General features: G+C 39.8%; 3 protein-coding genes and 1 long non-coding RNA gene across 6 annotated transcripts in view; 2 read left to right on the forward strand and 2 right to left on the reverse strand.

Annotated features, from left to right (window-relative positions):
• LOC307038433 (E3 ubiquitin-protein ligase TRIM21-like) overlaps window positions 1–24776 on the reverse strand; it is a 76862-nt gene that overhangs the window by 4764 nt on the left and 47322 nt on the right. The gene's annotated exons all lie outside the window — the stretch shown is intronic.
• Window positions 81–12787, forward strand: LOC307038438 (E3 ubiquitin-protein ligase TRIM21-like; the record flags this gene model as incomplete). 2 transcript variants are annotated; one of them, XM_079679830.1, is made up of 2 exons in its annotated part: window positions 81–1175; window positions 11520–12787. In XM_079679830.1, 2 exons carry the CDS (start codon window positions 81–83, stop codon window positions 12096–12098), a joined length of 1674 nt encoding a protein of 557 aa, XP_079535956.1. In that variant the 3' UTR covers window positions 12099–12787. The 2 variants fall into 2 exon arrangements, with proteins under 2 accessions (XP_079535956.1, XP_079535957.1); XM_079679831.1 differs by lacking the exon at window positions 81–1175 and adding an exon at window positions 9032–9620 and having other exon boundaries at window positions 10451–12787.
• On the reverse strand, window positions 6151–8898 carry LOC307038475. Its single transcript, XR_013808003.1, has 3 exons — window positions 8225–8898; window positions 7153–7234; window positions 6151–6208 (listed from the first exon to the last, which is right to left on the reverse strand). It is a non-coding gene; the product is annotated as an uncharacterized lncRNA (long non-coding RNA).
• On the forward strand, window positions 19209–24764 carry LOC307038445 (E3 ubiquitin-protein ligase TRIM21-like). Its single transcript, XM_079679841.1, has 2 exons — window positions 19209–19750; window positions 21673–24764. The coding sequence occupies exon 2, from the start codon at window positions 21679–21681 to the stop codon at window positions 23320–23322; it is 1644 nt and encodes a 547-aa protein (XP_079535967.1). The 5' UTR covers window positions 19209–19750; window positions 21673–21678; the 3' UTR covers window positions 23323–24764.

A 24776-nucleotide genomic window follows, 5' to 3' on the forward strand; every position in this document is an offset into this window, starting at 1 on the left:
TAGTAAGACTCTATGAACTGGCAAATAGAGAATATGTAATTACAGTTGTGTTTTTTTTTTACTTTTGTCCTCAGAGAGACATGTCTGCTGCCAGCTGTCTGCTGACTGAAGATCAGTTTCTGTGCTCCATCTGTCTGGATGTGTTCACTGATCCAGTCACCACACCATGTGGACACAACTTCTGTAAAGCCTGCATCTCTGAACAATGGGATATAAATGTCCCGAGTCAGTGTCCCAACTGTAATAAGCTCTTCTTCCCAAGACCTGAGCTGCTGGTCAACACTTTCATCTCTGAGATGGCTGCTCAGTTCAGACAGTCAGCTCAACAGAAAGCCAGCAGCAGCAGCTCAGAGCAACACGTTGTCAAACCAGGAGAAGTTCCCTGTGACGTCTGCACTGGAACCAGACTGAAGGCCCTGAAGTCCTGCCTGGTGTGTCTGGAGTCCTACTGTGAGACTCACCTGGAGCCTCACCTGACAAGAGCAGGCCTGAAGAAACATCAGCTGATCGACCCTGAGGAGAACCTGGAAAGCAGGATGTGTGTGAAGCACGATAAACTGCTGGAGCTGTTCTGTAAGACCGACCAGGTGTGTGTCTGCATGCTCTGCACTCTTTTAGACCACAAGACACATGATGTAGTTCCTCTGAAAGAAGAATATGAAGGAAAGAAGGCTGAGCTGGGGAAGACAGAGGCGGAAATCCAGCAGATGATCCAGAAGAGACGACTGAAGATTCAGGAAATGAACCGCTCAGTGGAGCTCAGTAAGGAAGGAGCAGACAGAGAGATAGCAGATGGTGTTCAGGTCTTCACCGCTCTGAAGGAGTCTGTTGAGAGAAGCCAGGCCGAGCTCATGGACACCATCAAAGAGAAGCAGAGAGAGACAGAGGAACAGGCTGAAGGCTTCATCAAAGAGCTGGAACAGGAAGTCTCTGAGCTGAAGAAGAGAAGCTCTGAGGTGGAGCAGCTCTCACGCTCTGAAGACCAGCTCCACCTCCTCCAAAGCTTCACGTCCCTGAACGCTGCTCCACCCACCAAGAACTGGACAGAAGTCAGGGTCCGTCCACCTTCATATGAGGGGTCTGTGAGGAGAGCTGTGACTCAGCTGGAGGAGACGCTCAGGAAACAGATGAAGAAGCTGCTTGAGGTGGAGCTGAAGAGGGTCCAGCAGTCTGAGGTGGAGGTGACTCTTGATCCTGATACAGCACATCCCAAACTCATCCTGTCTGATGATGGAAAACAAGTTAAACTTGGTGATGTGAGGAAGAATCTCCCAGACAATCCAGAGAGATTTAATTCTTGTGTTTATGTCTTAGCAAAGCAGAGTTTCTCTTCAGGAAGATTTTATTACGAGGTTCAAGTTAAAGGAAAGACTCAGTGGTATTTAGGAGTGGTCAGAGAGTCGATCAACAGGAAGGGACAGATCACACCGACTCCTCAGGATGGTTACTGGCTGATAGTGTTGAGGAATGGAAATGAGTACATAGCTGGTGCTGTTCCTGCAGTCCATCTCTCTCTGAAGTCTCAGCCTGAGAAGGTGGGGGTGTTTGTGGATTATGAGGAGGGTCTGGTCTCCTTTTATGATGTTGATGCTGCAGCTCTGATCTACTCCTTCACTGGCTGCTGCTTCAAAGAGAAACTCTACCCATGCTTTAGTCCCGGTCTGAATGAAGGTGATAAAAACTCTGTCCCTCTGATCATCTCTCCTGTCAATCACACTGAGTAGAACAACCATTTGATTTTCTTCAGAAAGAGTCATTCTCACTAAATGTAATAAATGTATTCAACTGGGGAAGTACATTGTACACATTGTTAATGTTTCACAATCTGATCACATATGGTTCACCTTGATGAGACGCATTCAAACACATAAAATACTGATGAGTATGTTCTAATGTACTCTAGTTTATTCTACGGATTGCACTTCCTGCCGTCATGACTTGAAGTGATCAGAAAACTATTTACTCAGAAATAAACTTTGACCACTTCTTTATATGTCAGGGGTACAAGAAAAGTATTTATTGTCTCAGAATTGTGTTCAAAAAGTGTTTCATACTAGCAGACATGACTAGTGGAAGTAATGCACTCCTTTTTCATCAGTAAAATACTGTATATACTTTTTTATTATAATTGAGGGGGAAATGATGGGTCTCTCTGGTGTGTTTTAAAGGGGGAGGTTCAGGATTGATAATTGAATGATAGTATATTGGTACATGTGTGTTGACAGTTACTTGGAGAATCAACAATATCTGATCATTAAACATTAGGCTGCAGTGGTTTAACAAACGAGGGAAATTAAAATGTTACATCTCAGCTGTCTGTTGTGTTATGTTGATTGTATTTCGTCCACCTCTCTGCACACTGCTTGTAAAGTTTGAACAAAGCCTCAATGGATTAAAAAAAAAAAGGAACAAAGAATGTGATTTTTTGCGTTGTTTTTTTTATGTACTTACTGAAGTACAGTTTTCACTAGTTCTCAACTTAGGGAAAGTATATTAAAAAAAGTTACTTGAATATTTACATTTTTAGATTTCTAATTAACTACATTTGTCTGATATATTTGTTTCTTCTCAAGCTTTATAAACTATTTAAAACCCTCTTGGATCAGCTGATCATAGATATTAAGATTGCTGTATGTGTTTGTCAGAAATAAGGCCATCAACTGGTTAGCTTAGCTTAGCATAAAGACTGGAAACAGGGGAAGACAAAGCCAGCCTGTCCAAAGGTAACAACATCCACCTATCAGCAGCTCTGAATCCAGTTTGTTTAATCCATACCAAATCAGAGGAGTAAAAACATCAATAAGACGTTTAACAGGGGATTATGGGTCGGGCTATTTCTTGACTGGGACCTAAACAAGTTGCCAAATTGTTTTTACATTTCAGTTTTTGTACAGAGATATACAGGACTGTCTCAGAAAATTAGAATATTGTGATAAAGTTCTTTATTTTCTGTAATGCAATTAAAAAAACAAAAATGTCATACATTCTGGATTCATTACAAATCAACTGAAATATTGCAAGCCTTTTATTATTTTAATATTGCTGATTATGGCATACAGCTTAAGAAAACTCAAAAATCCTATCTCTAAATATTAGAATAGTTCCTCAGACCAAGTAAAAAAAAAGATTTATAACAGCAAAACACAATCAAACATTTGAAAATGTCCATTAATGCACTCAGTACTTGGTTGGGAATCCTTTTGCACGGATTACTGCATCAATGCGGCGTGGCATGGAGGCAATCAGCCTGTGGCATTGCTGAGGTGTTATGGATGCCCAGGATGCTTCAATAGCGGCCTTTAGCTCATTAGCATTGTTGGGTCTGGTGTCTTTCAGCTTCTTCTTCACAATACCCCACATATTCTCTATGGGGTTCAGGTCAGGGGAATTTGCAGGCCAATCGAGGACAGTAATGCCATGGTCAGTACACCAGTTACTGGTGGTTTTGGCACTGTGGGCAGGTGCCAGATCATGCTGGAAAATGAATTCCTCATCTCCATAGAGCTTTTCAGCAGACGGAAGCATGTAGTGCTCTAAAATCTCTTGGTAAACATCTGCATTTACTCTGGGCTTGATGAAACACAGTGGACCAACACCAGCAGCTGACATGGCTCCCCAAACCATCGCTGACTGTGGGAACTTCACACTGGATTTCAAGCAACTTGGATTTTGCTCCTCTCCAGCCTTTCTCCAGACTCTGGCGCCTTGACTTCCAAATGAAATACAAAACTTGCTTTCGTCTGAAAAGAGGACTTTGGACCACTGTGCAACTGTCCAGTGCTTCTTTTCCTTAGCCCAAGTCAGACGCCTCTTCCGTTGTCTTGAGTTCAGAAGTGGCTTGACCATGGGAATACGGCTATTGTAGCCCATTTCCCGGACACGTCTGTGAACAGTGACTTTTGATACCTGGACTCCAGCTTCAGTCCACTGTCTTTGAAGCTCCCCCAAATTCTGGAAGCGACTCTTCTTCACAATGCTGTTAAGGCTGCGGTCATCTCTCTTGGTTGTGCAGCGTTTCCTGCCACATTTCCCCCTTCCAACAGACTTTTTGTGGATGTGCTTTGAAACTGCACTCTGTGAACAGCTTGCTCTTTGAGACATTTATTTTTGTGTCTTACCCTCCTGATGGAGGGTGTCAATGACGGTCCTCTGGACAGCAGTCAGATCAGCAGTCTTCCCCATACTTGTGATTTAGTTTACTGAACCAAGCTGAGTGTTTTTCAAGGCTCAGGAAACCCTTGCAGGTGTTTCGAGTTAATTAGACGATTCAAGTGATTCGTTGAACACCCTACTAGTATACTTTTTCATGATATTCTAATATTTAGAGATAGGATATTTGAGTTTTCTTAAGCTGTATGCCATAATCAGCAATATTAAAATAATAAAAGGCTTGCAATATTTCAGTTGATTTGTAATGAATCCAGAATGTATGACATTTTTGTTTTTTTAATTGCATTACAGAAAATAAAGAACTTTATCACAATATTCAAATTTTCTGAGACAGTCCTGTATTAAGTATACTTAAATGTGTATTTCGTCACTCACTATTTTCCCCTTTTCCTAGTATATATGCTAAACTAAGCTAATCTAAGTGTCTGATGGCTGCAGCCTGTGTCAGTGAGAGCGGTCTCACTGGTTGGACTGCTTCTAATGATTATTATCTCATTCTTCACCTTGAACACACTCCAGCACTGCCTGTACAGGTGAGACTAACTAACTGCAAACGTCCCGTCTGACTGGGAGATAAATAAAGGCTTTTTTAAATATCAAAATTGCATGAAATATGCTTGTAAAGTCTATTTTATTAATGCTCTGTTTAGAAGATGGAGCTTATCATTTGAAATGTCATTATTTTTAAAGAGGTGGATGCTGAATAATATACTCTATATGTATTATTTCATTATTCATTCACTTGTTTTGTATTGGCATTTCTGGTTTCAGGTGTACATTTGAAACTTCTCATTAAAATAAATGGTGATTTTTCATTTAAATTTTGAGGAAAACACATTTAGTTTTAGTGGTGATGCTTAAATACATGTGTCATTAAAGCAGTTCTGTAAAGGTGTGCTACTACCAGGTGTTTCCCTGTGAACTGTGAGGAAGTGTCGCCCCCTAGTGGACAAACATCTACACTTACATGCAGTCAAGTTTTGTGCTGAAGATAGATTCTTTATCTTACTTATCTTGAATATGTTTTTATGTATTAATTAGCCTTTCAAATAAAGTGTACTGTAGTTGCGTGCAGAAAAAACCCTTTACTATACAAAACATTGTTTATTCATTAAAAAGCAGAGCGTCTTTAAGCAACGACCTGCAGTGAACGCTTAATCTCAAAGCAGTTGATCAATATTCACATTAAACATTCAAACACCGTGTTCGTTTCTTTGGATTATGCAGCCATATATCCGCTAACAGTGTCAACGAGAAAGATGTGGAAAATCATCTTCACATTATTGAGGTTTTAATAAAGAAAATACCTTTTATTTCCTCGATTAGAGGTAATGTCCTCCTTGAGCTCTAGTCAACAAGACTAAGAGATAGATTAAATTATGCTAACACCACAAACACTCAGTATGAAGTCAGACGATATGTTTTTTGACTCGAAAACGATTATTTTGTCAGCTTCAGTTACTTAACACTTAATTAAATACAAGATCAACAAATGATTGATGATGCTTTTTAATGGATTTGTTTTTTAAATCTAAAAAGCAGTATGATTTTGAGTTTATACGTAAGAGATTCTGCAGCTTTTACACATCTCCTTTCACCTCTTCTTCACACTTTTCGTCAATCATAGGCAGTAGAATTTAAATTAAGGAACATTTTCTAAAGTACAAAAGTGTTAACAAGTGCACAAACTACAAACTACACTTCATCGAACATGTTTGAAGATTTATTATCAACACACTTTCTCAGACTGTGCTATAAAGATTTGGTTTGATGTTTAAAAATGGCCCCATGTCCTCAGGGTTTCTTCACCACCTGTTGGAACAGAAGAAACACGTTAAAGGCGACAAACACACTTTCCTTTGCCCTGAAAACAGATCAATGAAGGGAACCCAGCGTGTGTTTTCTTACCTTTCAACATTTGTACACCGTGTTCAGTCTGCTGATGTCGTTCCTGCTCATCTGATTGGCCGTACCAAACTCTACGTTGGCGTTGGGGATCGGCACCATGGTGGGCTTATTGTTCCCACTGAAGGCATACCTGGAAACATTAAGAGCACAGAGGCTTCATTATTATTAGCTTGTATATATATATTAAACATTTAGAAACCATTGAGACTCAAATGCTCCTAAACGAGTCGGTTCAATCACCAAAACAAATCTGATCTATCTCATTATTATGACGACATATTTATTGTGCAATTTAGAAAAACGCCGATAAGGTACATTTCATATTTTGCATTTCTTTGAGAGCTTGTGACCTATTTTAATCCTGGTTTCACTCTTATCAATGTTATGCGTTTAAATATTATCTATCATTATTATTTGCCAACTATTTATTAATTCTGTTGCTATAATCACTTAATTTAGCTGCTTTATTAAGAAAAATAATAAAAGAAGAGATGGGTTGGACTATTCAAAGTGTTTTCAGCTTTTTTGTCAGAATTATTTTTTTTTCTCAGAATTAGAACAATTTCAATTTTTCTCGGAATTCTTACTTTTTTACAGAATTATCTTTTATTTACTCATAAATTTGACTTTTTTTCATAATTTTCATTTTTCCTCCTAATTAGATTATTTTCTCATATTTTAACTTTTTTCTCAGAATTCTAACTTTTTTGCAGATTTTGACTTTTTTCTCAAAATTTTCTCAGAATTTGACTTTTTGTCAAGACTAGATTTTTTTACTCATAATTAGATATTTCTAAGATTTTTATTTTTTCTCAGAATTCAAATTGACCCGGAAATATATAAATTCTTAATGTGACTCACCTGTCCAGGCTACTGGACTACTTTTCAAATATAAACCTTTTTGAAACATATTTTGCTGTTTTTGGGTCCGTAGAAATATATTTGCACTTGTATGGGCTCTCCTTACTGCAATTCAAGCCTCAGTTCTGTCTACAATTCATTGTTTTGGGTGAAATGTTCCTTTGACTTATATCCATTATGTTAGTTTATAAATGAAGATGAATGCTTGGTAACCTGTGGTACTGCATGACGGAGTTGTAGTCGTATGGTGTGTTCAGGTTCAGCGTGTTTATCTTGTCGAATGCGTACGCCCAACCTGAGAGGACGAGAATCACAACGAGGGTCAGAAAACGCAGAGAATGAAGTTCACCCCATTCCTCAGATCACTGTGAAGTTAGTTGTGTTTTAGATGAGGGTAAAACATGAGAGGGTTGATCAATACAGGATTTAAAGTGACATTATTTGGCTGTGATTTCAATGTATTCCCATGGAGCTGCATCCATTATGAATGCAACCAACAGTAAGTCAATTCAAGCATGATTTAATTGTCATTAGTGTTCAAATTAAACCAACACAGGGACATCAATGATGGGAAAATCAAAAAAATAATATGTTTAAGGATATTGTGTGATTATATTTGGGGTTTCTTTAGGATAAAGATGTGGACAGTTATAGATTTGTATATTATAGTACAGGACTAGAGTAAAGGTCTGATATAATGAACACATTATCCCTTATTACACGGTTTATTTGAATACTCGATTCTGATTGGTCAATTTGGACATGTCAGAGGTTGTTAATACTCAATAACAGACCGCTGCTCAACAAAATAATGACTGTTGCTATGGAGGATCAAGGGGGAAAACAAAATAGACTAAAAGACGGAGCGTTGGACCTCAGATAAATAACCAGAGGAAGACAGATATGGGAGTCTTGGGAGTAACCCAGACTCTGCAGCTACAAAAAACACACCTAGGCTATAAAGGTCACCTATCATGCTAAATCAACTTTTTCATGTCTTCTATAAATATGTGTCCCCGGTGATATCGGAAATGTGGGCGGGCTTTACACCCACGGCCCAATCAGAAACGTTGCTATCAGAAACAATGCGTGACAGTTTTGGAAGTAATATGGTCTTTGTTTACATTATCAAGCATGGCTAACACTCAGAGCTAACCTGTACTGGAGAGAGTATGTGTAAAAAAGCAGGAAATAAAAAAAAAAGTATGCCTCAAAATAGTATAAAAGACCTTTAAGAATCACAATCTGTTTTTTTGCAAAGTAGGTTTACAAATACGAGGTTTACCCGCCGTCTGACTGGATGTTCAGGAAGTCTCTCTGGCTCGTGCGTCTGACGAAGCGAATGCAGGAAACATCGTGGAAGGAAGTCAGGCCGCGCTCGATGATGGAGCGCTCAAAAAATAAAGCGGCTGTGGTTCAATGGAGGTCAAGGGTCACAATCAGGTTCTTAGACTTTTCCTCAGAGGTGGGACAAGTACTCAGATCTGTACTTGTGTAAAAGTAGAAGTACCAGAGTGTAGGAATACTCAATACAAATCCTGCATTCAAAATGTTGCTCAAGTAAAAGTAGAAAAGTATCAGCATCAAAATATAGTGAAAGTAGCGACAGTAAAAGTAGTCATTGTGCAGATTGGTCCATCTCAGAATAATATATATGATATGTTTTATAATGATTGATCATGAAAGTGTTCTCAAAGCTGGTAAAGGTGCAGATAGTTTGAATGACTTTGTATACTGCAGGGTAGCTTGTGAATTTACTCCAGGTGGAACTAAAGTCTGATTTAACACTTTATCATTCATCCAGATCTGTAAAGTAACTAAAGGTATTCATTAAATGTAGTGGTACAAAGTAGAAACAAATGGCACTTAAGTACAGACTGTTAAAGGTGATTTAAACCTGAGAGCAGGATTAGCTGAAAAGAGTCCAAGGAAGCGAATTTAAAAGTTAACAGAATGTAATTAAACAAATGATACGGTGATACAAATGGAATGTGAAAGAGAGGTGCGGCTCTCCGGTTCGCGTGGGGTGCTGCTGCCTGCTGTTGTTTATCGCGTGGCCGGGGTAGAGAGAGAGTGTTTTTCCTGTCCATCATATGTTATAGTGTATAGTCCTCTCCTATTGGCCGGTCTCGACGGGGGGCGGGTCTTCCTCCCGGGTACCTTCCTCTTTGATTAATATCGCATAAAATAAGAGGATTTAGATGTTGTGTGTTTAGTGTATAACTCCACAGGCCTTTACTCCTCATATTTCTTACAAGACCCATTTTCAAACAGTCTGTTCAGAGAGGAGGACATGTTGCTGCTCTTAAACAGGGACCATAACACAGCGTTGTGAAATATAGCTATAAATCTCCAGATGTGTAAAGAGATGTCCTTTATGTATTGAGAACATATTCCTACTTATATATTTGAAAAGCCTCTTGGATCAGCTGTAAAATGCATTGTCACAAAGTTAAACAACAAGCCTCAACAGTTCTTCCTCCACTCCCTCTTGGCAAACTGCCACTGACAGGTTGAACCACACTGTAAGAGAAGAGTTTCAATTTCCCAGAAATGAAAGCTGAAGTTTGTCTGAGCGACAGCAGAGCAGCAGCCGAGACAAGACTCTGTTTCTCTGAAGAAACACTCAACTGAATCCAGCAGCTTTTTCTCAACAACACAGCAGGACTCTGCAAACACTGGTGAGTACACTACAGACACATCACTAACTAAATATTTAGTCAAAGTTGGATTAAAATCAGAATCTGACTGTATTACATCTATTTGACCATATAAAGAATATTATACAATATAAATGTGTCAGTTAAGATTAAAACCTCAACATTTAAATAAGCAACAGCCAACAATACAATGTAAACTCTATGTAAGTTAGGTTAGAGAGCATACAGTCAAAGCTAGCATTAGCTTATCCTTATTTTCATATTTCCTGTATTTGAAAACATCTTTATAATTGACTCTATTAAACAAAGTAGAATCTAAATAGTAGATTTGTTCTGGACTGTCCAAAGCAAGGGATCTGGTGTTGTGTTACAAGTGTTGCTTATAAAAAGGCATGACAATTACATATTTCATCTTATATAATTTGTACACACTGTGGTTAGTAGCCTTGAGCTTTGAACCTGTTTCTGTAGTAACTGCTGTCTGCCTTTTGAAGCTGATAACGTTTACTGATCTTTAACAACTAGTATTAACTTCAGTGATGCTCAGCAGGAGGTTTCACTCCTCTGTTCAACAACGGCAAAATCCCCCAGCAGTATTAGAGCTTACACATTGTGTTTCTTAGAGTTTAAACTGAATGCTGCTATGATTTTGCAGATTTCATTTGAACTTGAATTCTAATTCTCACAGACAAAAAACCTAAATGTCTTTGGTTATCATTGGTCTATGTATGTCATTTCTCGCATAAAACGTTGGGGTAGTTTACATTTCTGGGTTCATAGTAGGACTCTATGAACTGGCAAATAGAGAATATGTAATTACAGTTGTGTTTTTTCAAACTTTTGTCCCAAAGAGACATGTCTGCTGCCAGCTGTCTGCTGACTGAAGATCAGTTTCTGTGCTCCATCTGTCTGGATGTGTTCACTGATCCAGTCACCATACCATGTGGACACAACTTCTGTAAAGCCTGCATCTCTGAACACTGGGATATAAATGTCCCGAGTCAGTGTCCCAACTGTAATAAGGTCTTCTTCCCAAGACCTGAGCTGCTGGTCAACACTTTCATCTCTGAGATGGCTGCTCAGTTCAGACAGTCAGCTCAACAGAAAGCCAGCAGAAGCAGCTCAGAGCAACAAGTTGTCAAACCAGGAGAAGTTCCCTGTGACGCCTGCACTGGAACCAGACTGAAGGCCCTGAAGTCCTGCCTGGTGTGTCTGGCCTCCTACTGTGAGACTCACCTGGAGCCTCACCTGACAATGTCAGGTCTGAAAAGACATCAGCTGATCGACCCTGAGGAGAACCTGGAAAGCAGGATGTGTGTGAAGCACGATAGACTGCTGGAGCTGTTCTGTAAGACCGACCAGGTGTGTGTCTGCATGCTCTGCTCTGTTTCAGACCACAAGACACATGATGTAGTTCCTCTGAAAGAAGGATATGAAGGAAAGAAGGCTGAGCTGGGGAAGACAGAGGCTGAAATTCAGAAGATGATCCAGAAGAGACGACTGAAGATTCAGGAGATGAACCGCTCAGTGGAGGTCAGTAAGGAAGGAGCAGACAGAGAGATAGCAGATGGTGTTCAGGTCTTCACCGCTCTGAAGGAGTCTGTTGAGAGAAGCCAGGCCGAGCTCATGGACACCATCAAAGAGAAGCAGAGAGAGACAGAGGAACAGGCTGAAGGCTTCATCAAAGAGCTGGAACAGGAAGTCTCTGAGCTGAAGAAGAGAAGCTCTGAGGTGGAGCAGCTCTCACGCTCTGAAGACCAGCTCCACCTCCTCCAAAGCTTCACGTCCCTGAACGCTGCTCCACCCACCAAGAACTGGACAGAAGTCAGGGTCCGTCCACCTTCATATGAGGGGACTGTGAGGAGAGCTGTGACTCAGCTGGAGGAGACGCTCAGGAAACAGATGAAGAAGCTGCTTGAGGTGGAGCTGAAGAGGGTCCAGCAGTCTGAGGTGGAGGTGACTCTTGATCCTGATACAGCACATCCCAAACTCATCCTGTCTGATGATGGAAAACAAGTTAAACTTGGTGATGTGAAGAAGAATCTCCCAGACAAACCAGAGAGATTTGATCCTTGTGTTTATGTCTTAGCAAAGCAGAGTTTCTCTTCAGGAAGATTTTATTACGAGGTTCAAGTTAAAGGAAAGACTCAGTGGTATTTAGGAGTGGCCAGAGAGTCGATCAACAGGAAGGGACAGATCACACTGACTCCTCAGGATGGTTACTGGCTGATAGTGTTGAGGAATGGAAATGAGTACATAGCTGGTGCTGTTCCTGCAGTCCGTCTCTCTCTGAAGTCTCAGCCTGAGAAGGTGGGGGTGTTTGTGGATTATGAGGAGGGTCTGGTCTCCTTTTATGATGTTGATGCTGCAGCTCTGATCTACTCCTTCACTGGCTGCTGCTTCAAAGAGAAACTCTACCCATTCTTTGGTCCCGGTCTGAATGATGGTGGTAAAAACTCTGCCCCTCTGATCATCTCTCCTGTCAATCACACTGAGTAGAACAACCATTTGATTTGCTTCAGAAAGATTCACTCTCACTAAATGTAATAAATGTATTCAACTGGGGAAGTACATTGTAAACATTGTTAATGTTTCAGAATCTGATCACATATGGTTCACCTTGATGAGACGCATACAAACACATAACATACTGATGAGTATGTTCTAATGTACTCTAGTTTATTCTACGGATTGCACTCCCTGCCGTCGTGACTTGAAGTGATCAGAAAACTATTTACTCAGAAATAAACTTTGACCACTTCTTTATATGTCAGGGGGACAAGAAAAGTATTTATTGTCTCAGAATTGTGTTCAAAAAGTGTTTCATACTTGCAGACATTACTAGTGGAAGTAATGCACTCCTTTTTCATGAGTAAAATATTGTATATACTTTTTTTTTATAATTGAGGGGAAAATGATGGGTCTCTCTGGTGTGTTTTAAAGGGGGAGGTTCAGGATTGATAATTGAATGATAGTATATTGGTACATGTGTTTTGACAGTTACTTGGAGAATCAACAATATCTGATCATTAAACATTAGGCTGCAGTGGTTTAACAAACGAGGGAAATTATAATGTTACATCTCAGCTGTCTGTTGTGTTATGTTAATTGTATTTCGTCCACCTCTCTGCACACTGCTTGTAACGTTTGAATAAAGCCTCAATGGATTAAAAAAGGAACAAAGAATGTTATTTTTTTTTATTTTTTTTTTAGCTACTTACTGAAGTACAGTTTTCCCTAGTTCTCAATTTAGGGAAAGTAGGAAAAACATTTATTTAACTATTTCCATTTCTACTTAACTACATTTGTCTGACAGCTTTGGTTCTTCTGAAGCTTTATCAACTATTTAAAACCCTCTTGGATCAGCTGATCATAGATGTTAAGATTGCTGTATGTGTCTGTTAGAAATAAGGCCATCAACTGGTTAGCTTAGCTTAGCATAAAGACTGGAAACAGGGGAAGACAAAGCCAGCCTGTCCAAAGGTAACAACATCCACCTATCAGCAGCTCTGAATCCAGTTTGTTTAATCCATACCAAATCAGAGGAGTAAAAACATCAATAAGACGTTTAACAGGGGATTATGGGTCGGGCTATTTCTTGACTGGCACCTAAACAAGTTGCCAAATTGTTTTTACATTTCAGTTTTTGTACAGAGATATATTAAGTACACTTAAATGTGTATTTTGTCACTCACTATTTTCCCCTTTTCCTAGTATATATGCTAAACTAAGCTAATCTAAGTGTCTGATGGCTGCAGCCTGTGTCAGTGAGAGCGGTCTGACTGGTTGGACAGCTTCTAATGATTATTATCTCATTCTTCACCTTGAACAAACTCCAGCACTGCCTGTACAGGTGAGACTAACTGACTGCAAACGTCCCGTCTGACTGGGAGATAAATAAAGGTTTTTTAAATATCAAAATTGCTGGAAATATGCTTGTAAAGTCTATTTTATTAATGCTCTGTTTGGAAGATGGAGCTTATCATTTGAAATGTCATTATTTTTAAAGAGGTGGATGGTGAATAATATACTCTATATGTATTATTTCATTATTCATTCACTTGTTTTGTATTGGCATTTCTGGTTTCAGGTGTACATTTGAAACTTCTCATTAAAATAAATGGTGATTTTTCATTTAAATTCTGAGGAAAACACATTTAGTTTTAGTGGTGATGCTTAAATACATGTCATTAAAGCAGTTCTGTAAAGGTGTGCTACTACCAGGTGTTTCCCTGTGAACTGTGAGGAAGTGTCGCCCCCTAGTGGACAAACATCTACACTTACATGCAGTCAAGTTTTGTGCTGAAGATAGATTCTTTATTTTACTTATCTTGAATATGTTTTTATGTATTAATTAGCCTTTCAAATAAAGTGTACTGTAGTTGCGTGCAGAAAAAACCCTTTACTATACAAAACATTTTTTATTCATTAAAAAGCAGAGCGTCTTTAAGCAACGACCTGCAGTGAACGCTTAATCTCAAAGCAGTTGATCAATATTCACATTAAACATTCAAACACCGTGTTCGTTTCTTTGGATTATGCAGCCATATATCCGCTAACAGTGTCAACGAGAAAGATGTGGAAAATCATCTTCACATTATTGAGGTTTTAATAAAGAAAATACCTTTTATTTCCTCGATTAGAGGTAATGTCCTCCTTGAGCTCTAGTCAACAAGACTAAGAGATAGATCAAATTATGCTAACACCACAAACACTCAGTATGAAGTCAGACGATATGTTTTTTGACTCGAAAACGATTATTTTGTCAGCTTCAGTTACTTAACACTTAATTAAATACAAGATCAACAAATGATTGATGATGCTTTTTAATGCATTTGTTTTTTAAAACTAAATAAGCTCCAGTGGTTTGAAACACAGACACTAAAAAGCAGTATGATTTTGAGTTTATACGTAAGAGATTCTGCAGCTTTTACACATCTCCTTTCACCTCTTCTTCACACCTTTCTTCAAACTGAGGTAGTAGAATTTAAATTAAGGAATATTGCCTAAAGTAAAAAAGTATTAACAAGTGCACAAACTACAAAATACACTATTGCAATTTAGAAAAACGCCGAAAAGGTACATTTCATATTTTGCATTTCTTTGAGAGCTTGTGACCTATTTTAATCCTGGTTTCACTCTTATCAATGTTATGCGTTTAAATATTATCTATCATTATTATTCGCCAACTGTTTATTAATTCTGTTGCTATAATAACTTAATTTAGCTGCTTTATTAAGAAAAATAATAAAAGAAGAGATGGGTTGGACTATTCAAAGTGTTTTCAGCTTTTTTGTCAGAATTATCTTTTTTTCTCAGAATTAGAACAATTTAAATTTTTCTCGGAATTCTTACTTTTTTACAGAATTATCTTTTTTTTACTGATAAATTTGACTTTTTTTCATAATGTTCATTTTTCCTCCTAATTAGATTATTTTCTCATATTTTAACTGTTTTCTCAGAATTCTAACTTTTTTGCAGATTTTGACTTTTTTCTCAACATTTTCTCAGAATTTGACTTTTTGTCAAGACTAGATTTTTTTACTCATAATTAGATATTTCTAAGATTTTTATTTTTTCTCAGAATTCAAATTGACCCGGAAATATATAAATTCTTAATGTTGCTCACCTGTCCAGGCTACTGGACTACTTTTCAAATATAAACCCCATGGAGCTGCATCCATTATGAATGCAACTAACAGTAAGTCAATTCAAGCATGATTTACTTGTCATTAGTGTTCAAATTAAACCAACACAGGGACATCAATGATGGGAAAATCAAAAAAATAATATGTTTAAGGATATTGTGTGATTATATTTGGGGTTTCTTTAGGATAAAGATGTGGACAGTTATATATTTTTATATTGTAGTACAGGACTAGAGTAAAGGTCTGATATAATGAACACATTATCCCTTATTACACGGTTTAGTTGAATACTCGATTCTGATTGGTCAATTTGGACATGTCAGAGGTTGTTAATACTCAATAACAGACCGCTGCTCAACAAAATAATGACTGTTGCTATGGAGGATCAAGGGGGAAAAGAAAATAGACTAAAAGACGGAGCGTTGGACCTCAGATGAATAACCAGAGGAAGACAGATATGTTTTAAATCAATATTGTGAGATGAGTCTTTGTTTTATTTAGTATGTGACCGTCTAATGAGCTGCTTCTGAGTTGTTGTTTTTCCATAATGACCGCCTCGCTGCACGTTATCCCCCTTATTACTGAACGTTTAGAGCATGGATGTATAATAAGAACGGTTTAGAGGTGACAGACCGGACTGGATGTTCTCCCACGGGATCCGGATGTGCTGGTCTCTGTCGGAGCGGCACTGCTCGTCTTTGAACCCGAGCACGTGCAACAGCTCGTGTTGAACCGTGCTGTGATACAGGCAGCCCTGCCGGTCCAGAGACACCGTCTGGGAGTAACCCAGACGCTGCAGCTACAAAAAACACACCTATAAAGGTCACCTATCATCATAGCCGTGGGAACATGTTTCAAATGGGGGGTGCTGTGGGGATGACACCAGGGCTGGTTCTGACCAATGTGCTGCTTGGCAAGATTTTAGCTGGCAATGAAAAACCTCTACAAAAGACCAATACACTACAAAAAGAGAAACATATTGACATGGTGGACAGCTTATATAACAAGGCTTCAAATGTATTATATATTATAACATGTTTTAATTGGAGGGGTGGACTTCACATCCTCTAGTGGGGTCCGGGGGTACCCCCCGGGAAGATTTTTTAAACATTTTAAAGTAAAATGCTTCAATTTGGTGCACTTTGAGCGCCCAATTAGAGACTGATCTAGGGGGTACAACTCTAAACACCCATATGAAAAAGATCGGTTTGCATTTTATCAATCAAATAAGCAGGTATGTGAACATTTCCAATAACCTACCATAGCCAATAACAAATACATGTAACTTATTTTATTTGCGTTGTTCATTCATATCTTATTTTACAAGTTAACATTTATTTATTTATGTATATTTTAAAATCTCTCCAGTTTTAAACGATATTTTTGGTTTACTGTCCTATAGTATACACTGGAATGATTTCAAACCTGTTTTTATTTATCCTAATAATTATAAAAGGTGTGCCTTGGAAATATGTGTTTACATAAATTGTGATCAAAACGTTTGAGACCCACTGAGATAACTTAGACTAAAGTGAACTATCTAAGCCCTCAGAGTCCTTTACCTCACTGAGCCTCTCAGTCTGACAGGAGAGCTCTCTCTCCACATTATTGTCGAAACAGCTTCTTATATCCGTTAGCGCAGCAGAAGCTAACAACAATCCCCGCCGGTACCGCGGTATCCCCTCTCTCTATCTCTCTCACTTTGGCTGTGAGCGCCTGCTAAGCCAACATCCCCCACTTCATCACTCACAGCGCCCATCGTACAGGGCAAATGGAAAATGTAACCGGGGAAAAGGGTGTTATCTTTACTTAATTATGAATGTTGTTACATCAAGGCTGAAAATTCGTTTTTTTTTTATTATATCTTGTGGAAGTGCAGATCCCCTGTCCTCCACCAGGGGGTGCTGCAGCACCCTCAGCACCCCTACTTCCCACGGCCCTGCCTATCATGCTAAATCAACTTTTTCATGTCTTCTATAAATATGTCTCCCGGGTGATATCGGAAATGTGGGGGGGCTCTACACCCACGGCCCAATCAGAAACGTTGCTATGAGAAACAATGCGTGACAGTTTTGGACGTAATATGGTCTTTGTTTACATTATCAAGCATGGCTAACACTCAGAGCTAACCTGTACTGGAGAGAGTATGTGTAAAAAAGCAGGAAATAAAAAAAGGATGCCTCAAAATAGTATAAAAGACCTTTAAGAATCACAATCTGTTTTTTTGCAAAGTAGGTTTACAAATACGAGGTTTACCCGCCGTCTGACTGGATGTTCAGGAAGTCTCTCTGGCTCGTGCGTCTGACGAAGCGAATGCAGGAAACATCGTGGAAGGAAGTCAGGCCGCGCTCGATGATGGAGCGCTCAAGAAACAAAGCAGCTGTGGTTCAATGGAGGTCAAGGGTCACAATCAGGTTCTTAGACTTTTCCTCAGAGGTGGGAGAAGTACTCAGATCTGTACTTGTGTAAAAGTAGAAGTACCAGAGTGTAGGAATACTCAATACAAATCCTGCATTCAAAATGTTGCTCAAGTAAAAGTAGAAAAGTATTATCATCAACATATACAGTAGTTAAAGTAGCGACAGTAAAAGTAGTCATTGTGCAGATTGGTCCATCTCAGAATAATATATATGATATGTTTTATAATGATTGATCATGAAAGTGTTCTCAAAGCTGGTAAAGGTGCAGATAGTTTGAATGACTTTGTATACTGCAGGGTAGCTTGTGAATTTACTCCAGGTGGAACTAAAGTCTGATTTAACACTTTATCATTCATCCAGATCTGTAAAGTAACTAAAGGTATTCATTAAATGTAGTGGTAAAAAGTAGCAACAAATGGCACTTAAGTACAGACTGTTAAAGGTGATTTAAACCTGAGAGCAGGATTAGCTGAAAAGAGTCCAAGGAAGCTTATTTAAAAGTTAACAGAATGTAATTAAACAAATGATACGGTGATACAAATGGAATGTGAAAGAGAGGTGCGGCTCTCCGGTTCGTGTGGGGTGCTGCTGCCTGCTGTTGTTTATCGCGTGGCCGGGGTAGAGAGAGAGCGTTTTTTCCTGTCCATCATATATTATAGTGTATAGTCCTCTCCTATTGGCCGGTCTCGACGGGGGGCGGGTCTTCCTCCCGGGTACCTTCCTCTTTGATTAATATCGCATAAAATAAGAGGATTTAGATGTTGTGTGTTTAGTGTATAACTCCACAGGCCTTTACTCCTCATATTTCTTACAAGACCCATTTTCAAACAGTCTGTTCAGAGAGGAGGACATGTTGCTGCTCTTAAACAGGGACCATAACACAGCGTTGTGAAATATAGCTATACATCTCCAGATGTGTAAAGAGATGTCCTTTATGTATTGAGAACATATTCCCATAGCCGTGGGAACATGTTTCAAATGGGGGGTGCTGTGGGGATCACATCCTCTAGGGGGGGTCAGGGGGGAAGATTTTTTTTCAACATTATAAAGTAAAATGCTTCAATCTGGTGCACTTTGAGCTGAATTGCCAGAGACTAGATCTAAGGGGTACAACTCTAAACACCCATATCGAAAAGATCGGTTTACATTTTAATAATCAAATAATTATGTGAACATAACCAGTAACCTAACATAGCCAATAACAAGTAAATGTAACTTATTTTATTTTTGTTGTTCATTTATTTCTTATTTTACCAGTTAACATTTATTTATTTATGCATATTCTTTAATCTCTCCAGATGTAAACAATATTTCTGGTTTACTGTCCTATAGTATGCACTGGAATGATTTCAAACCTGTTTTTATTTATCCCAATAATTATAAAGGTTGCCTTGGAAATATTTGTTTACATAAATTGTTAACAAACCGTTTGAGACCCTCTGAGATAACTTAGACTAAAGTGAACTATCTAAACACTCAGTCCTTTACCTCACTGAGCCTCTCAGTCTGTCTGGCTATCAGTCCTGTCCAGACAGCTGATATCTGTCCTGTGTGTGATCTGCGGGCGCCTGATAAGCCAACATCCCCCACTTTCATCGTACAGGGCAAATGAAAACTGTAACCGGGGTGAAAAGGGTGTTATCTTTACTTAATTATGAATGTTGTTACATCAGGGCTGAAAATTCGTTTTTTTGTATTATATTTCCATTTAATCTTGTGGACGTGCAGATTCCCTGTCCTCCATCAGGGGGTGCTGCAGCATCCTCAGCACCCCTACTTCCCACGGCCCTGCATATTCCTACATATATATTTGAAAAGCCTCTTGGATCAGCTGTAAAATGCATCGTCACAAAGTTAAACAACAAGCCTCAATAGTTCTTCCTCCACTCCCTCTTGGCAAACTGCCCCTGAGAGGTGGGACCACACTGTAAGGGAAGAGTTTCAATTTCCCGGAAATGAAAGCTGAAGTTTGTCTGAGCGACAGCAGAGCAGCAGCCGAGACAAGTCTCTGTTTCTCTGAAGAAACACTCAACTGAATCCAGCAGCTTTTTATCAACAACACAGCAGGACTCTGCAAACACTGGTGAGTACACTACAGACACATCACTAACTAAATATTTAGTCAAAGTTGGATTAAAATCAGAATCTGACTGTATTACATCTATTTTACCATATAAAGAATATTATACAATATAAATGTGTCAGTTAAGATAAAAACCTCAACATTTAAATTAGCAACAGCCAACAATACAATGTCAACTCTATGTAAGTTAGGTTAGAGAGCATACAGTCAAAGCTAGCATTAGCTTATCCTTATTTTCATATTTCCTGTATTTGAAAACATCTTTATAATTGACTCTATTAAACAAAGTAGAATCTAAATAGTAGATTTGTTCTGGACTGTCCAAAGCAAGGGATCTGGTGTTGTGTTACAAGTGTTGCTTATAAAAAGGCATGACAATTACATATTTCATCTTATATAATTTGTACACACTGTGGTAAGTAGCCTTGAGCTTTGAACCTGTTTCTGTAGTAACTGCTGTCTGCCTTTTGAAGCTGATAACGTTTACTGATCTTTAACAACTAGTATTAACTTCAGTGATACTCAGCAGGAGGTTTCACTCCTCTGTTCAACAATGGCAAAATCCCCCAGCAGTATTAGAGCTTACACACAGGGCCGCCTTAATGCACGGGCTGACCTGGGCTGAAGCCCAGGGGCCTACGGAGATCGGGGGCCTATCATGAGCCAATTAAAAAAAATATATATATTTTTTATAAAATTTTTATTTCGGGTGTTTTTTTTTTTTTTTAAATAAACAAATTCTTGGCTTTCAGAATAGGAAACTTTCATTTCCAAAATCACACGATAAATACATTTTTGAATCTTGTAAAGGGAAGACGACAGCTCTCCCTCGCCACTCTGCTGTTCCACAGCGCCGCCCCCCTCCCTCCACTGAAATTATTATTGTAAGACGTAGAGTAATGATAGATAACACAGCAAGGTCCGTAACAGTTTGTTTTCATCTGATTTTAAAAAAACAAAGTCTTGGCTTTCAGAATATCAAACTTGTTTCGGCAAATTCAGATGATAACTACAACTTTGAAGCTTGTAACGGCATAATTACAATCGGAGAACGGAGTAACTTGACGTCACAGCAGGCATAACAACAGCCGATGTTTCTCGTGAGGGTTTTCCCCGGGAAACAAACACAATACACACAAACGCAAATATACACAAACACACACACGTCAGAATGAGAATATGTTTCACATGTGACTTATTCAAATTGCGAGTGATGCGAGTTTCGAGACAAGCAGCTATTACAAAAAATGCCGACGCTTACAGGTTATTTTAAACCTGTAGGCCAGGATGAGGAGGAAGGACAGATGAGTTCTGTACCGAGCGGTAGCGGTGCCGGCCGCGGGGCCTCGGAGACAAGTAGGCCGTCTGGTTCTGATAGCGATGGAGTAGCGGGAGAGGAAAAACAGACAGGAGGGACATTATCTGTTGGAGGAGATGGAGAGGACGACGAGGACTTGCTACGTGGAGGGGAGCCAACGGCAACCGGACAAATACATGAGGGAGGCCCGATACGTCACTCATATGGAGGAGAGGACCAGGCGCGTGTAGAGCAGAGTGGAGAAGTGCGATCACAGAGCCTGCCGAGGCTATAAATGACTTTGATTTGTTGTTTAAATAGGGGGCCTACAAAAACTATCAGCCCCAGGGCCTGATGGCAGGTTAAGGCGGGCTTGCTTACACATTGTGTTTCTTAGAGTTTAAACTGAATGCTGCTATGATTTTCCAGATTTCATTTGAACTTGAATTTTAATTCTCACAGACAAAAAACCTAAATGTGTTTGGTTGTCATTGGTCTATGTATGTCATTTCTCGCATAAAACGTTGGGGTAGTTTACATTTCTGGGTTCATAGTAGGACTCTATGAACTGGGAAATAGAGAATATGTAATTACAGTTGTGTTTTTTTCAAACTTTTGTCCCCAGAGAGACATGTCTGCTGCCAGCTGTCTGCTGACTGAAGATCAGTTTCTGTGCTCCATCTGTCTGGATGTGTTCACTGATCCAGTCGCCATACCATGTGGACACAACTTCTGTAAAGCCTGCATCTCTGAACACTGGGATAGAAATGTCCCGAGTCAGTGTCCCAACTGTAATAAGGTCTTCTTCCCAAGACCTGAGCTGCTGGTCAACACTTTCATCTCTGAGATGGCTGCTCAGTTCAGAGAGTCCGCTCAACAGAAAGCCAGCAGCAGCAGCTCAGAGCAACAAGTTGTCAAACCAGGAGAAGTTCCCTGTGACGCCTGCACTGGAACCAGACTGAAGGCCCTGAAGTCCTGCCTGGTGTGTCTGGCCTCCTACTGTGAGACTCACCTGGAGCCTCACCTGACAATGTCAGGTCTGAAAAGACATCAGCTGATCGACCCTGAGGAGAACCTGGAAAGCAGGATGTGTGTGAAGCACGATAGACTGCTGGAGCTGTTCTGTAAGACCGACCAGGTGTGTGTCTGCATGCTCTGCTCTGTTTCAGACCACAAGACACATGATGTAGTTCCTCTGAAAGAAGGATATGAAGGAAAGAAGGCTGAGCTGGGGAAGACAGAGGCTGAAATCCAGCAGATGATCCAGAAGAGACGACTGAAGATTCAGGAGATGAACCGCTCAGTGGAGCTCAGTAAGGAAGGAGCAGACAGAGAGATAGCAGATGGTGTTCAGGTCTTCACCGCTCTGAAGGAGTCTGTTGAGAGAAGCCAGGCCGAGCTCATGGACACCATCAAAGAGAAGCAGAGAGAGACAGAGGAACAGGCTGAAGGCTTCATCAAAGAGCTGGAACAGGAAGTCTCTGAGCTGAAGAAGAGAAGCTCTGAGGTGGAGCAGCTCTCACGCTCTGAAGACCAGCTCCACCTCCTCCAAAGCTTCACGTCCCTGAACGTTGCTCCACCCACCAAGAACTGGACAGAAGTCAGGGTCCGTCCACCTTCATATGAGGGGACTGTGAGGAGAGCTGTGACTCAGCTGGAGGAGACGCTCAGGAAACAGATGAAGAAGCTGCTCTCTGAGGTGGAGCTGAAGAGGGTCCAGCAGTCTGAGGTGGAGGTGACTCTTGATCCTGATACAGCACATCCTGACCTCATCCTGTCTGATGATGGAAAACAAGTTAAACTTGGTGATGTGAGGAAGAATCTCCCAGAAAATTCAGAGAGATTTGATTCTTGTGCTAATGTCTTAGCAAAGCAGAGTTTCTCTTCAGGAAGATTTTATTACGAGGTTCAGGTTAAAGGAAACACTGAGTGGGATTTAGGAGTGGTTAGAGAGTCGATCAACAGGAAGGGACAGATCTCAGCGTCTCCTCAGAAAGGTTACTGGGTGATATGGTTGAGGAATGGAAATGAGTACGAAGCTCTCGACCCTGATGTCAGTCTCTCTCTGAAGTCTCAGCCTGAGAAGGTGGGGGTGTTTGTGGATTATGAGGAGGGTCTGGTCTCCTTTTATGATGTTGATGCTGCAGCTCTGATCTACTCCTTCACTGAATGCTGCTTCAAAGAGAAACTCTACCCATTCTTTAGTCCCAGTCTGAATGATGGTGGTAAAAACTCTGCCCCTCTGATCATCTCTCCTGTCAATCACACTGAGTAGAACAACCATTTTGTTTTCTACAGAAAGATTCACTCTCACTAAATGTAATAAATGTATTCAACTGGGGAAGTACATTGTACACATTGTTAATGTTTCAGAATCTGATCACATATGGTTCACCTTGATGAGACGCATACAAACACATAACATACTGATGAGTATGTTCTAATGTACTATAGTTTATTCTACGGATTGCACTACCTGCCGTCATGACTTGAAGTGATCAGAAAACTATTTACTCAGAAATAAACTTTTGCCCCTTCTTTATATGTCAGGGGGACAAGAAAAGTATTTATTGTCTCAGAATTGTGTGTTCAAAAAGTGTTTCATACTTGCAGACATTACTAGTGGAAGTAATGCACTCCTTTTTCATTAGTAAAATACTGTATATACATATATTTTTATAATTTTCAATTGAGGGGCAAATGATGGGTCTCTCTGTGTGTTTTAAAGGGGGAGGTTCAGGATTGATTATTGAATTATAGTATTTTTGTACAAAATGTATTTACAGTTACTTTGAAAATCAACAATATCTGATCATTAAACATTAGGCTGCAGTGGTTTCACAAACGAGGGATATTAAAATGTTACATCTCAGCTGTCTGTTGTGTTATGTTAATTGTATTTCGTCCACCTCTCTGCACACTGCTTGTTAAGTTTGAACAAAGCCTCAATGGATTAAAAAAAAAAGGAACAAAGAATGTTATTTTTTTTCTAACTAGGGCTGTCAAGTTAACGCCGCGTTAACGCACATTTTTTGAACGCCACTAATTATTTTAACGCGATTAACGCATTTGCATTTTTTGTCCTCGGCCGCCCAGTTTCAGAGCGCATCAAGTTTAAAATACCAACTATACAATCCAAGCACACTGCTGATGCCGACAGCCCCGCTCCTGCCGCCCGCTTGCAGCAGACCACACTTGAAAGTGTGCGGAGGAGACGCCTGGACACGTCTACGAGCAGCAAACTTTCAACAAAGATCGCTAAATGGGTGGCGAGTGGCGACAGCTTGCAGGCCAATTAACAATGTGGAGGACGAGGGGCTGCGTGATATAATTCGGGTCGCATCCAACGACTGCACTTATGAATTGCCTTCCAAAGCCACCACTGTGTCGAAAATAGACAACTTGTATGAAGTCCAAACAGCGAAAGTAGAGGAGGATTTAGGAAGACTATTGGACTTCACTCGGTAACATACCTCGGGGTCACAGCGAATTATTTTGACACACACACACACACACACACACACACACACACACACACACACACACACACACACACACACACACACACACACACACACACACACACACAGTATTGTATGAAAGAGGTTCCAGGTTGAATTGAAGCGAATATTTGTAATGTTCAGAGGTTGTTGTGTTTAATATTCATGACAATATTTGTCATTGATCAAATGATAATAAACAAACATTTGCATAAAGCATATGTCCACT

This window comes from Notothenia rossii, assembly GCF_949606895.1.
Source record: "Notothenia rossii genome assembly, chromosome: 5".
Lineage (NCBI taxonomy): Eukaryota > Metazoa > Chordata > Actinopteri > Perciformes > Nototheniidae > Notothenia > Notothenia rossii.